Source organism: Melospiza georgiana, chromosome 12, assembly GCF_028018845.1.
Source record: "Melospiza georgiana isolate bMelGeo1 chromosome 12, bMelGeo1.pri, whole genome shotgun sequence".
NCBI classification, from domain to species: Eukaryota; Metazoa; Chordata; class Aves; order Passeriformes; family Passerellidae; genus Melospiza; species Melospiza georgiana.
Genome location: NC_080441.1, coordinates 5,129,347 through 5,144,749, shown reverse-complemented (window position 1 = coordinate 5,144,749; position 15,403 = coordinate 5,129,347). Strand labels below are relative to the sequence as shown.

General features: G+C 53.2%; 1 protein-coding gene across 1 annotated transcript; it reads left to right on the top strand.

Annotated features, from left to right (window-relative positions):
• On the top strand, positions 1-4,393 carry LOC131088521 (putative P2Y purinoceptor 10). The gene is made up of 2 exons (XM_058032648.1): positions 1-79; positions 3,228-4,393. Exon 2 carries the CDS (start codon positions 3,278-3,280, stop codon positions 4,391-4,393), a length of 1,116 nt encoding a protein of 371 aa, XP_057888631.1. The 5' UTR covers positions 1-79; positions 3,228-3,277.
• Positions 4,394-15,403: the final 11,010 nt, after the last annotated feature.

Genomic DNA, 15,403 nt, shown 5'->3' with positions numbered 1-15,403 from the left:
GCAGTGCGAAATAAAAGCAGGACGCTGGCTGCTCCCTAGCACGGCTATGACCCCCCCCGAGCATGGGAAGCCCAGCAAGGTGAGTGGCGTTTCTGCTCTTTGCTTCACAAGGCTGAGACTGGCGCAGTTTTAGCGACTTTATAATTTCTCTGTAGTTCTTCAAGAGATGGTTATCGGGCGGGAGCTGGTGCAACATTCTCAGCCGCTTCTGCTGTGCCCACAAATTGGTCTCCGAGGGTGGGTGAAGGGAGTCGGTGCCTGGGACAGGCTGTGGTGTGGGGGAGGACATGGGGAGAGGCTGTTTTAGCCAAAAACACCTCAGTTTTGTCCTCACTGACAGAGGCTGCCATCAGCAACCAGCTCTATTTACGCATTTCCTATTAGTGCCTAGATTAAACAAACAAAATTATTGCTTACAACCCCAGAGCCAGAAAACTCCACTACTTAAACCAAGACCGCATTTTAAGCCATAAGTGGATTTATTATTTTTTTTTAATTTTTTTTTTTTTCCCCCAAGCCTGCTTTTCCCTCCAGCATCCCAGCGCTGAAGGGAGGCAGCTCTGCCCCCATTCCCCAGCTCGGGGGGCTCTCCCCAGCCATGCCTGGAGCTCAGCTTTAGCCTGGGCTGTCCGAGCAGCCCATGGAAAAGATGAGGGCGAGTTTGCCAATGGATCGGGAGCAGCAAATGCAGGAACAGCGCGGTGGTGTGGGGCTGGGTGGGGCCCGGGCTGATTCACAGGAGCCGGGCGGTTTCCAGCCACATTCGCCTCCAGGAACGCTCCAAAAATCAGCCCCGGCTGCTCTAAGAGCTGCCTTGGCCTCCTAATTAATTGCAGTTATTTGATGTTTAATGAATGGCGGGGCTGCATCCACAGTCAGTGCTCTGGCTCCTCGGGCACTGATATCGGGCTCCCTCGTGGAATTTCAGCTGATTAAAACTCAGCCTTGCCAAAAAAAACACTCCCTGCTCCTGCCTGTGTTTAAATCCATGCATGGATGAAATGGGAAAATAATCAAAGAACGGCAGAAATATTTTATAGAAGATTTATAAAGGCACTGAACCAAACCCCAGACAGAGCCCACAGGAGCATCTCTGTCCTGGCACCCCCAGCAAGGCAGGGGGAAGCTGGAGGGATGTGGGGCAAAGGGAAAACTGGAAAACAATAAAAAATGCACAACTCCACCTTCCCAGGAATTGTTGTGGTGAACAAGCCTGGCCTGACCCCCGCCCAGGGTGGAGATCTCTGCTGCTTTCCTGCCAGTGCCCTCCAAAGCTGTGTGGGGTACCAGGAGGGCCAGCCAGCTCTCCCACCAGGAACAGGCACTCCTGTGCTCCCAGGAAAAGTCAAAAACGTGGAGAAAAGCAGCAGGGAGCTCCCCATGGACGAGGTGTAGGATTTGGGCGGAGCTGTGTGGCAGGGACACCGTGGGCTCTGTGACCCCTTCCATGAGCCCACACCAGGTGCCACCTCTGTCACTGGACAGCTGTGCCAGGGGCTGGGAACAGCTGCATCCCCCACGCTCCCTGGCAGTCTGTCCTCTCTGTTTTCTGCAGGGGTGTGAAGACAAGTCCTGCCACCCCTTTGCCTGGGTTAAACAGACTGAGTGCCAAGGGCACAAGTCCCTGATGGATTTTTGGGCAGGTGAGGGGCACAGGGACCCTGCAGGGACCAAGGGGCTGTTTCCCAGTATTCCCTCAGCACATATGCCCACTCTCCCCTGCCTTTCCCAGCTCAGTGGAGCAATCACAAAGCTCTGGCACAGTTGGCAACTGAGAGGTGCCCTCACTCAGCAGCCCCAGTTCCACTGGAAAAACAAGGAAAAGCAGGAAGGCAGATTGGGAAAGGCTCAGTTTGGAAAGCAGGGTGGGAGCACTGACCCTGCTGACATCAGAGGTGAGGCTGGGGGCAGCCAGCTGAGAGGCCATGGCTGTATTTTAGATATTTATCTGCACATAAAAATATAAAATATCTAAAATTATGATTTCCTCCTGATCCTGAAAACATGGTAACCCCACCAAAGAGCTGCCCAGGTGAGGAAGAGCAGGATGGAGGAGACTTCATCCGATACCTTGAAGCATTGGGATGAATTCGCTTCTGGAAATCCATCCCTGTGACAAACACCAGGCTCTGGGAAACAACACTGTGGCTGCTTCTTAATTAATTACTGCTGATGAGGGGCTGGGTGACAGTGACAGGAGGTGCTGAGGGCTCTGCCAGCCCCAGCTCCAGGCAGGGAAGGGCAAGGCAGGCTGCTCACTTCTCACAGGTTCCATTTCCAAGGGGGAAAATCCTCCTGTTTGTTCCAGATGATGCTGCAGCCCCTGGGTTTGTATCCTGCTGCTGCCAAATCCCCTCTTCCCAAAAGAACAAATTCTTTCCCTTGGGATCTGCTCATGAACAGCAAAATCCATCACCTCTCCAGTGAGCAGCAGGAACACCTGAACTCCCCATGACCCGCTAATAATCCCCTCAGCGCTGGGTGAGCTGGGATGGGTAAATGGAGGTGAATAATTTCTACTTTAACTAGAGAGGAGTTGTATTTGTCTCCCTGCATGTCCTGAGCAGTTGCTGAAGGATAATTCCTGCTGCTGAGGGATAATTCCTGCTGCTCCAGCACGATGCCTGCACAATGTGCCGGGAGTGCTGGAATTGAGTTAGCAGGGCCAGCAGAGCAACTGGCGTGTGTTCGGCCAGTTATTAACTTATAAATCTACCCTTAACTCTGGAGCCAGAGCTGATGGATCTGTCTGCAGCTCTCCCCTGGCCTCAGCTGCCTGGGGATGTTAATTATTGCCTTTGCTGCCGATTCACATTAGATCCCTGCATGGATCTGCAAAGACAGTGCCTAAATCTATTTCAAATCTCTATTTATTTACAGTCCAGCTGAAATTGCTTGTAGATGTAGAGCACCAATTTGACAGAGTGTGATGGGAAACTTGATAAAATAAAAGTGGTTCTGGAAAACCCTGGGAGCTGCAGAAGCTCTCTGGCAATCAAGAGATGGATGTTACAGAGATCAGGGTATTCACTGTAATTGGGGCATCTCACGAGATCCTGCAGAGCACCTCTGCAGGGAGAGGGTAGAGGATGCCTGGAATCCCTCCCTGGGAGTGGGGTCACCCTTCCCCACACACACTGACTTGCACACAACTGATCCTTCTATCCTAAAGCACACTCACTCCATGGAGAGATTTTGGCTTTACAGCATCTTTTTTCTCACTCCAGGACCCCTTCCCCTGCTGTGCCTGCCCCATGAGCGAAGAGACCCAGCCAGGATGGAGAGCAACGTGTCCTCCAGGAACTGTTCTGACCCCCAGATGTCCTTCCAGTCCACCCTCTATGCCACCACCTACACCCTCATCTTCATCCCGGGGCTCCTGGCCAACAGCGCTGCCCTGTGGGTCCTGTGCCGGTTCCTCAGCAGGAAGAGCAAAGCCGTCATCTTCATGATCAACCTGGCCGTGGCCGACCTGGCCCACGTCCTCTCGCTGCCCCTGCGCACCTACTACTACATCAACCACACCTGGCCCTTCGGGAGCTTCCTGTGCCAGGTGTGCTTCTACCTGAAGTACCTCAACATGTACGCCAGCATCTGCTTCCTCAGCTGCATCAGCATCCAGCGGTACCTGTTCCTGCTGCACCCCTTCCGAGCCAAGGGCTGGAAGCGCCGCTACGACGTGGCCATCAGCGCCCTGGTCTGGCTCTTGGTGGGGGCTGCCTGCCTGCCCCTCATCATCGTCAGGAGCCCAGCCCTGTCCAACTCCATCAACAGCTGCTTCTCGGACCTGGGCGTGAAGCAGCTCAGCCCCGGGGCCGCCATCGCGCTGGTGACGGTGGCGGAGCTGTTTGGCTTCGTCATCCCCTTCGGCACCATCGCCTGGTGCACGTGGAGGATGTGGCATTCCCTGCGGGAGGGCCCCACGGCGCTGCAGGACGCTGGAGAGAAGCGGAAGGCCCTGAGGATGGTCCTCATGTGCGCCGCCGTCTTCTTCATCTGCTTCACCCCCTACCACATCAACTTCCCCTTCTTCATGATGGTGATCGAGAACGTCATCCGGGACTGCGCCCTGCACCGGAGCACGCTGCGCTTCCACCCCATCTCCCTGTGCCTGGCCAGCCTCAACTGCTGCCTGGACCCCGTCCTCTACTACTTCATGACCTCCGAGTTCCAGGCGCAGCTGCTGCGCCACGGCTGCGTGGCCCTGAGGACGCGGCTCCCGCCCCGCCGCAGCAGCGCCTCCGGCACCGACACCGCCCACGACATCCGCGTCAGGAAGAGGAATCTCCCCCGCCTCAAGTTCTGGTCTCTTCCCAAGTTCTTTGGCCAGATAAACAGCATGGACATCCCCACTGTGCCCCCCGATGAGCTGCTGCTGGAGTCCATCTCGTGAGAGCCCTGTCCATGCAGGGGCTTCTCAGAGCTGCAGGGAGGACTGCTCTGCTCTCCAAATCCGTCTGGAACTGTCCCTGTGTGACACAGGTGGCAGGACCTGATCCATGAGGACGTTGTGGTGCCAAAAGATCTGCTGGTTGTGCTGTTGCTGCTGGGGACTGTTGGCTTCCATCCCCTCAAAAGCCATTGTTGATGCCAATGGCTGGACTGCAGTGGGTTCAGGTGCCTCATTTCGGGTGTTTCAGTACTTCTGCAGATTTGCCATTTTGAGAATCCTTCTGAACCCTGAGCTGTGAGTGAGAGGCTCAGCCTTGGCACAGCTCTGGGGATTTCAGCCCTGATCCTGGGTACCTACAGCCACCATCACCTGGAGCATCCACCACACTCACACTGGGCTCTGGATCAGGACAGTTCATCATCTCCACGTAAACTGAACCTTTTCCACTATGAAAATCCATCACTTGGGTCCAAGGCAGCCTAATCTGGACTGCAAGACTGTAGCCAAGCAGAGTATTAACCTATGTCACATCAGTGTTATAAGAGAGGGCTCAGCAAACTGGGCTTAGCTCACACTGCTGGAAAAGGCACCCAGAGCTGAGCAGAAGGACCCACCTGGCTCCTGGGAGCTGCAGGTGCTTGGCTAATTATGGGAGATCAATATCTGGAAGACAAACTATGATAGATATGCCACAAGCAAAGAGGGAAATGTGACACCTCCCAGGGCACATGAACTCACAGAGCTCTGGTGTGAGCTGCAAAAACAGGGACTTGTCATTGGTGTCTCTTGTGTTGTTCTTGGGAGTCTTGTGTTGTTTGTCATGTTGCTGACGTGTGTGGTTGCACATGAAGATGTTATCCAAACTTTCAGTTTTGCTTTGACCACCAAAAACCATCCCAACCTTCAGTGGGTACTGAGAAAATGTACAAAACTGACTCCAGTATGCCCTGAAAGCTTCAAACTCTGAGGAAATAAAATGATCCCAATGTGTATTCAAGCTTCAGGAGTATTGTTTTAAGTGCTCGGAATATTCTCATTATGCTCCACATCTCCTCTCAGAGCAGTGACACAATTTGGTGGGGACACCCAAGTCTGGGGCTCAGAGAAGCCTTGAAAAGTGGCCAGTGCAGGGGTTCTGAGGTCTCCTCCTCAGAAAACCCTCAGGAAATTTTTTAAGTAAATGTAGGCAGGGAGGGATTGATAGAAAACAGCTTTTCCCGTGATTGGATGCACATTTCCACCCCATGCAGCGTTTCTGGGAAGCACAGAATGGGTGCTGATGGGGGAGACCAGATGGGAGACCCAGACAAACTGGAGGAATTTGCTTTGGTACCTAAAGTGTGCCAGAGACAGGCAGAAAACTCAAGGAGCAGGCAGAAAAGCCGCTACCCTGGGGCTCATTCTGTCCCAAATCTCCTCCTCCTCTCACAAAAAACATAAATAACAAAAGGCCATGTTTTCCTTGTTTGCTTGGGGGGGAAAAAAAAGAGCTTTCAGGGCTGGAAAATGCTGTTTCAGATGGCCCAAACCCAGCAGAGTGTGGAGGCAAAACAGGAAATCCAATAAAACCTCACCAATGCCGGGACTGGCTCAGGGCAGCTCCCGCAGACAGGACAAGCCACACCAGCAGGATCTTCACCAGCACTGTGGCTTTTCCCGGGTGTTTGGGGAATGGCACAACCCTGAGGAGCTGGGCTGGACATCCAGGTGGCCCTGAATGACCACGGACAGGTTATTTATAAGCCCCCATGAGCAACAGCAAATCCTGGATTGTGGCTCCGACTTTACTGGCAGCAGCAGCTCCAGGTTTCCCAGGAGCTCCAGTTCCCACTGGGACTTTGCCAGTTTGTTTTCAGATTGCTTTTCTGACATTTCTGCAACACAGCTTGCCCCTTCCAAACAGAGAACAGGAAAGAGCAAACCCAAAACTCTCCCTGGTGTCACATGGAGACTCAAGAGCAAACCCTCCCTCAAGCAGCAGAAAAATCCCTTGCAGGGTGGGACACCCTGGGTAGCAGGGATTTTGCTGGGTTTTCCGTGAATCAGTCCCTGAAGGAGCATCCTTTTCCAGTACAAACTGGTGCTTCTTGCTCTTCCAGTGCCTGCCAGGCTCCTGTTTATCAGCTGTAGGTTCATCATGGAATGGTTTGGGTTGGGAGGGTTCTTTAAGCTCATCCCACTCCTGTCATGGGCAGGGACACCTTCCACTATCCCAGGTTGCTCTAAATCCCATCCAGCCTGGCCTTGGACATTTGCAGGGATCCAGGGGCAGGCACAGCTGCTCTGAGCACCCTGTGCCAGGGCCTCCCCACCCTCACAGGGAAGAATTTTTTCCCAAAATCCCATCAAAACCTACACTTACATATCCCTACAATTATGCAGTACTTGGGTGTATCCAAGCTGTCCCTTGCACAGCACTTTTTAGAGCCCCACAGGGAGGGAGAGGAGCTGCTTTTCTCCTGGCTAAAAATACCTTTATCCTCCCTCCATGACCACATGCTCCCATCCAGCCCCAAAGTGACTTTGCCTCTGGAAAACCACTCAGCCTCTGTGGAGCCCTCACAATGGAGCCTCCTCTGACTTTTGGCACCACTGCTGGCAAGGGGCAGCTCCTCCACCCACCCACCTCGAGCTGGAGAGGGGAAGTGCTGTCCCTGGCAAGGGAACAAACACCAACAGCTCCAACCCTGAGCACAGCTCCAACACACTCAAGGAGAATTTTGCTGCTTCAAACCCAGGTGAGCCAGGGAGTGGTTCTCCAAGCCAGGGAGCTGTTTTACAGACAGCCATGATTTCATCAGACCCAAATGCAATTTTTGATGCGTGTGCTCAGCCAGCAACACCCTGCAAAGCCCAAGTTTGGGGTGTGGTGGGACAGCACCGTGTGACAGCCCCAGGTGTGTCCATCACCCCTCCCATGCTCCAGGGTCCTGTTCAGGGCACGGGGAGAGAATTTGGGAATTCTGCGTGGATGCCATGGCAGGGTTCAGCACTGGGAGGGCGCTCAGCATTGCAGGGAGCAGCCAAAGCCTCGTCCCGGCACAGCCAGCACATCCTTTATCCTTCCCGGCAGGCTCTGCCACGCCATCGCCCGGCCCTGCTCCTTTTGCAGGGTTTTTTTGGTTTTTTCAAGAGAATTCCCTGCAGCAGGGACGCAGGGCAGGGAAACCCAGCAGATTTAGCCCTCAGCCTGGTGTCAGCAGCACGGCTGCATCCCTGGCTCCACGCGAGCCCTGCTGATGCTGGGAGCTGCGTCCATGGAGCTGTGCCTGCTCCCCCTTTCCAGACACGCTCCTTTCCCCTGGGACAGCCCCAGCCGTGTGGAGAGCAGGCAGACAACCTCTTCCCAGGGATTATTGCTATTAAACACAGGCAGTGCAGATCAGAAAGACCTCAGCTGGTTCTCTCTGAGGAGCTCCTGCAAGGTCGTGAAGCACAAGCTGAGACAAACTGAGAACTTCCAATTCTTGTAAGATACAAATGTAAGTAAAGAAAAAAAGTATAATCAATACAAGAGAAAAATACAATTTTAAGATTTTACTTTATGCTGGAAAATAATTACTTTGTGATTTGATGCCCAGCTCCAAGACCTCCTGATTTTTGTTGGCCTAAACTGCAGCAGGATTGGAAGGTCCAGCCAGGGTTTTCCCTGGGGACAGCAGAACTCAGAGACTGGCACTTGCCTGCTGGGAAAGGCACCCTCAATTCCCACCCCACAGCCCAGGAAAGCTCCTGGAGTGATGGAAAATGGGATGGATTCCAGTGGCAATGCACACAGAGTGTGGCACCAGCAAAACAAGATTTGGGGTGCCCTGCAAGGTGGTTTTGAGACAAAACCTCCCTCAGTACCCTACATTCACTCCCTGCCCCAAGCTCAGGCTCTGCCTTCCATAACCAGGTTGACACTGGAAATGTCAGTGAAGCAGAGAATCCATCACCTGCTGCAGCGGGAAAAGCAAAGGAACCCATCCCCAAGCCCAGGTGCTGCTCAGCCACAAGGGATTGATGATTCCTGGGACCAGCCTCTATTTTATTGTCCATTAAAGTCACCTCCAAACCATCCCCTCAATCCTTGTGGGAGGCAGGAGTGCCAGGGTCACACAGGGGAATGCTGGGGGAGAGCCTGGGGACCCCAGGGTGTCACATCACACACTTTTGGGGAGAGGGAGAGGAAATGAATGAAAGCATGGCAGAGGTGGGAGGTGCTGGGAAGGTTTCACATCCCGGATCCTGCTGAAATTAGGGAAACACCCCAGGGCTGATGTGAGCTGAGGCAGCGCCCTCCTCTGAGGGCTCAGTGACACCCCAGCTCCACAGAACCTCCCTTCAGCACTAAACCCCAACCCTCACTGCTGCCAGCCCAAAAACACCAGTCCAAAACCAGCCCTGCACCACAGGCACAGCTCTGCAGAGAAGATCCCTCAGTGCTGAAAGCTCTGCCTCCCACGTTAATTAAAACACACCAAGCCATCAGCAGCTTCAGAATAAAGCTGGAAGCTTTAACCAGCAGGAGCATCAGCTGCTGGAACAGGCCCACAGCTGCATTTTTGGGAGATGTGGCCCACAGAGCCTTGGAGAGGTGTTTGTCACCACAGGGTGACAAACTGTGTGCCCTGAGAGGCTGTGAAAACCATTAATATCCTGTAAACCCCCATAAAAAGGAGTGTAGAGAGCTACAAACCCTAAGCTGGAATTGTGATATGAGTAAAACAACGATGCTTTAAATGAGCAGGTATAATATAATGTGTATATATATATATATATATATATATGCTGTTCTCCTGGGAAGATGTGTAAGAAAAATTAATAAATGCAAATTAAAAAGTCGCAGATCTCTGCAGAACTCCTCAGGAAATAATTTACAAAGTCCCTTTTTCAAATTAACCAGCCGAATCATTGCTCCTTTAGCAAGAATTCTCGCTGATGTTCCTTGGGCTGGAGTCCTCCGCCGGATCCGCGGGGAAGCGCTGCTGCTCAAACTCGCAGCGCAGCCAGCTCTGCCCTCTGCCGATGGCCGGGGACAGCGGTGGCCCGGGAATGCGGCCGTAGGTGACACCGCTTCGTGGCACGTTTGGGAAAGAAGAGCCCTGGGCTCTCGCCCTGTTAGTCCATGAGAGATGTGGGAACCCCCTGAATGAGACAGAAATGACCGCGGAGAACTCGCGGCTTTTGGGGAGCCCAAATGCGCCCAGGATCAGCTTCGGGGGGACCCTAAATCCAACCCCCCCAAATCCCTGGGAGCAGGGACTGCAGCACAGGGGCGCAAACACCCCGGTGAGAGGGCAGGAGCCTTGCCCTGGGGAAGGAAAATTATGGATGAATCCTCATTCCCTCAGCCTCAGCTCCGTGCCTGTCCCAGAGGGGCTCTGCCAGCAGGTTTCTGTCCCCAGGAGCTGAGTTAGGGCTCCTACCCCATCCCTGCCAGCAGGTTTCTGTCCCCAGGAGCTGAGTTAGGGCTCCTACCCCATCCCTGGCAGCGGGTCCCTGTCCCCAGGAGCTGAGTTAGGCCTCTGACCCCTGGCAGCAGGTCCCTGGTTATCTGTTACCTGAGTTGGGGCTCCTACCCCATCCCTGGCAGCGGGTCCCTGTCCCCCAGAGCTGGGTTGGGGCTCTGACCCCATCTCTGGAAGTGGGTCCCTGTCCCCCAGAGCTGGGTTGGGGCTCTGACCCCACCCCGGCAGCAGGAACAGCCGCTGGGGTGGCACCAACCTCGCAGCGACAGCTCCCAAAGCACCCCGAGAGCATCAGCACCCTCGCAAACCCCTGTGGAAAGCACGGGAGGAGGAGGGCAGCAGCCGAAGGACAGGAGAGGCCCGCGGGCGATGCCCGGAGCCCCCGGGGCAGGCCCAGCCCGCAGCGGGGCCCCGCCGTGCCCGCGCCGCTCCCCAGGGCGCAGCCGCTCCCCGCCAGTTGCGCTTTTGCTTCGCACGGCGAGGGAGGGACCGGCCGTGGGCACCTCTGCAGCCCCGCGGGGACACGCCGGGACAGCCTCCGGGACAGCAAAGGTACGGCTGGGATTCCTCTGTCCTGGTTTCCTTCGGGTCGCGCTGGGGGGGACCAGTTGGGCTTTTTTTTGGTTGTTGTGCCGGACATTTGGTGAGGCTCTGCCGGGATGGGACAGACAGGGGGGTCCTGCCTGCACCACAGAGCTGGTGTAAGTCCCAGAGTAAATAGGTAGAAGGGAGGAGATGCAAAGCCCAGCTATATTGATTTATTGAAGAGGTAATCTTCATTTATTGAAGAGCTCCTGTGTGTGCCCGTGGGATGCTCTGAGCATCCGAGTGAGAGCGGGGGGATGGCTGAAGCTAAAACACCCAGCCTTGCAGTTTCAAGCTGTGTTTTCAGCTATCACTGAGTGAGCAGCTGAACTTAAGGATTAACCCCAACTCCAGCATTTCTCAGCCTCTGCAAACCCAGCAACCCCTGGGATGGGACTGGTCTGTAAGGGGCCCTTGAGGCCACGCAGCCCCATCCCCCCTGCACAGGGATAACTGACCCAATTCCCATACTTTCCTTGGGTTTGTCTCTCTCTCTTTGTCCCATGAGATTTCCCAAGTGCTCTGTTCCTCAGAAGTGGTTCCACGCTGATTTTCCATGGGCCAATTTCCATTTGACTGCAAGAACCAGGGAGGAAGAGGACGGGGTTGTCACAGCACAGGGACGTGGCTGTGCATCCCTGGGGGCCGTGTGCTGATGGTTTGGGGGGATAATTCACAACTTTGGTGCCAGAAACATCTCTCAGGGATATCAGAGTGTGCCAGGAAGGCACAAGGAGGGTGGGGGATTAGGCTGACACACAGCTCTGCTGCTCCCGGTTATTTTCCCTTCTTAACCAGGATAAATATTAACAAAGGAGGACAAGAGCTTTTGCAAAGGATTAAAAGGCAAAATCAGAGTATTTCACATGGCATTAAACCAGAGCATTTATTTTTTTCTCTTCATATTCTTGGAATTTAGTTAGCACAGCAAGGGGGAATATTGCTCTGATGGAGAAAGAGATAAATCCCAAATATCTATCAGGAAACTACTTCAAGGCAGAGAAGGCCTCCTGTCATTTGTTAAAAGAACAAAAAACCCAACCCCATACAGCATTCAGTTTCTGGTTTCAGCATTTCTATTTTCAGTTCATACCTTGTAAATTCTGCTTCCTGCCAAGGCAGGCCAGAGAACCAAGCGGGCCCTGGGAGAAGCCCAGGCCACCCCTGGGCCAGCTCTGCCCTCCCCACAGAGCCCCTTTGGAGGGACTCAGCCACCCTCACCCTGCCTTCACTCTCACAGGAAACTGAATTTCCATTTGATGTTTCCCCTGTGCATGTTCTGCTTTTATTTTAGGTTGTGGAGGAGAAGAAGGAAAATCACAAGAGAGGTGCCAGGCACAGCCCAGCCCAGCTCCCCCAGGAGGGTAAGTGAGCAGGGGACACCAGGGTGCTGCTGCTGCACCCCTGTCACCCCCAACACAGGTTTTTATGTGTTCTTAAACACATCCTCAACCTGAACACGAGGGGACTGAGCACCCCCAGCTCACCTGGGCCAGCAGCAAGGGCAGGGCTTGGGGGAGGATCCATCCAGGCTGATCCATCCAGGCTGATCCATCATCACCTGGCTCTGGGCAGGAGCAGGAGGATCCATCCAGGCTGATCCATCCAGGCTGATCCATCACCTGGCTCTGGGCAGGAGCAGGAGGTGTTGGCAGATCCCAGCTCTGAGAGGGCTCCAAGCACGAGGTAGCAGCAGGGAGAGCACCCACAAACCCAGCCCAGCCAGGAGCTGCTCCCAAAGCCTCTCCCCACCCAACTAGAGTTAGGAGCTGCTGTGGGTTACACCCCCAGGATTTGCTAATGAGGATTGGACACCCCTAAGCAGCCTCAGGTGAGGAGCCTGAGCACTGCTGGGGGTTAATGGTTTCTGCTGGGGGTTAATGGTTTCTGCTGAGGGTTGATGATTTCTGCTGAGGTTGATGATTTCTGCTGAGGGTTGATGATTTCTGCTGGGGGTTGATGATTTCTGCTGAGGGTTGATGATTTCTGCTGGGGGTTGATGATTTCTGAGGAGGCTCAGCTGAGGGGCAGAGCCCAGCTGTGAGCAGGGTAAGGGGCTGCTCCCACAGCTCCTGCAGGGCTTCTCATTGAGCAGAGGGATACCCAGCTGTCCTCCAGCACATGGAAAATGCTTTACCCAGGATGTACCCAGCTCTAACAAGCTGATTTTAGGCTGCCTGCAGCTCTTACCTGCTGCTCTGACTCATTAGGCACAAATCTTCATCCAGGGCCCCAACGTGGCTGATTTAGGGGGTACCCATGGAAAAATCAGGGGAAAAGCTGTTCAGGGAGGGGGAGAAGGAGGCTGTGCCTGTGGAGAGTCTCTCACCCACCCCCTCACAGTGAGGGGGAAGCAAGCACAGAGCATGCAAACCCAAATTTCCTCTTTCTGGAGATTTTTTTAGCATCCTGCTGGTTTTTTACCCAGCGCATGGGGCTGAACTCTGTGATGTTGCTGCTTGGGATTTCCAGAGCGCCGTTTCTCACATTGCTGAGTTTTTACACCCCCTCCCCAGCCCTGAGGGTGCCTCTGGGTGCCCTGGCTGAGCCCCCTTGCTGCTCCCCACCTTCAGCTGGGCCCTGGGGACCCCTCGTGCCATAGGGAGAGGCAGAAAGTCCTGAAAATGCCTCCCTGCCCTAGGGCCAGGCTGGAGGGCCAGGGAGTGGAGTTGCAGGAAAGTTGCTGCGTGATGGGGATGGGGAAGGGCAGGAGCTGGGGGGCAGCAGGAAAAATAAGATGTGCACGTGTGGAAGGGCTGGGGGTGCACTTTGTCCTCTCCTTTGTGTGTCCCAAGGCCCAGAGATGGAGTTAAGGGGGATTTTCCCACTTGGGAATGCAGCCAGGGGAAAAGGAGTTGGATCAAATCTCCTTCAGTGGAGCCTCTGCCAACAGGAGAGGAGAAACAAGCTGGTTTAAATTGATAAGAAAAACTGTTAAAATAAAAATATTATTAATTGTCACTTCTGGAGCATAACAGGATCATTTCACCAGCCATTTTACCCCACTGCTGGAGTTAGATGCTCCCTCTTTAAAAGGAAGGAAGGAAGATATCTCAGTCTCCTTGGTGAGAGAAAATGCAAAAATAGGCATGTTTCCTTTTATGGCAGATTTTCTGCTTCCACCCAAAACTACTTCAAAGTTTCAGTATCATCACACCAGCAAGTGTTGACCATCATTAAATGGGTGTTCACATTTTTTACCTAAGCACTGGGAAAAAAAAAGCAAGTACTGCAGCAAATGCCATTTTACCTTTAAAATTAAAATTTTAAAAAATTAAATTAAAAACATTAAAACATTTTAAATTAAGTACATGTGCCTTTGGCATCTGGGTTGGTACCTGCAAACTTCTCCCACTTAGACCTGCAGGATAATTCTTCATGTGGAAGCCAAAGGCAAAGCTGAGACAGTTTGGGCAGAGATCCGAATTTCCTCTGGAATTATCAGATCTGGCTGAGGTTTTTTATGTCTCACACATTCAGATAACATCACCTGTTTGGCTTGCAATTTTAAATAAAATCCACCCCCAGCCTCCTTAGTACCAGCTCTGGCGTTACCAACAGCCCCCGATGTGCACATTGGGTAAGGACAGGCTTAGAAAAAGCAGCTGTGAGGAAGTCAGCTTGGATCAAATGCAGGTAGTTCTGCAAAGGACGGTTTATGTCCTATTTTTAAAATATGAACCTGGTTCTGACCCTATTTTTAAAAGTTGGCCGTGGTTTGGTGAAGCCACTGACCTGGCACTGCCACCCCATGACACAGCGGCGGTGGCTGCCCTGGGGGAAAGGTTTGTGAGCACGTGGGCTACACCAGGAGCAGATTTCCTTCTGCACCTGCAGCTGGGGAGGGTGGCAATGTTCTGAGGGCTTCCCTGGGAAGCCAGGGGAGTGTTCCCCTCAGGAGTTTTTGGGAGGTGAGAATATCCCCAGGGAGGGAGGCAGGTCTGGCACTGACCACGTGCTGGGGCACAGGAGGAGCAACACCCCCAGGTGTTGTAGCAGAAAATGAACACAATTCCTATTTATTCCTTGGTAGTTCTGCACCTCCACTGGGCAGGGCATGGTCCTTGCTGGGCAGCACAAGAGCTGATCACCACCAAAGCCACGCAGGTTTCTGCTGGAGAGGTGCTCCAGCTTTTTCCATAACTCTTGCTCTGTTCCTCCTGTCTCCCAACAATGCTCCAACTGTCATAGAAATTTTTTTATGAAAAATCCTTTCCTTAGGATTTTTCCTTGTGAGAAGCTGAGAGGCCTCAGGAACAAAATGTAAACAATGGTTATCTGCTGCTGTGGAATGCAACAGGTGGATCTGTGATTGGCCCATGTTGGATGTTTGTAATTAATGGCCAATCACAGTCAGCTGGCTTGGACAGAGAGGCTGAGACAGAGCCTTTGTTATCATTCTTTGCTATTGTATTCTTAGCTAGCTTTCTGATGAAATCCTTTCTTCTATTATTTTAGTATAGTTTTAATGTAATATATATCACAAAATAATAAATCAAGCCTTCTGAAACATGGAGTCAGATCCTCATCTCTTCCCTCATCCACACACCCCTGTGAACACCATCACACTCCAACTGCACCTTTCTGTCTTCCAGCCTTGGGGCCACATCAGCTGCTGAACGCCTGTGCTGAGAGGAGAGGCTGAAATGCCACCCAAGAGGTGACAGACACCCAGCTCTGGTGAGGGATTGTCCCCTGGGCACACAGCGATGCTTTTCCCGGCGTGGATCCCTCCCGCCCACCCGCAGGTGACCCCAGCGAGCTCTGACCCATGAGCAGGACACTGGAATTAACTCTGCCCGTGATGAGCCGGTGAGCGGAGATTCCAGGGCCGGACTGTTCCCCTAACATTAATAAATAAATAAAAATATATTTATTTTTATATTTCCTTTGGATCCCAAGCCCCCCTGGCTGCAGCACAGGCGGGATGGACCCCTGAGGATGCCGGGGCTGAGCACGGAGCCGGAGCACA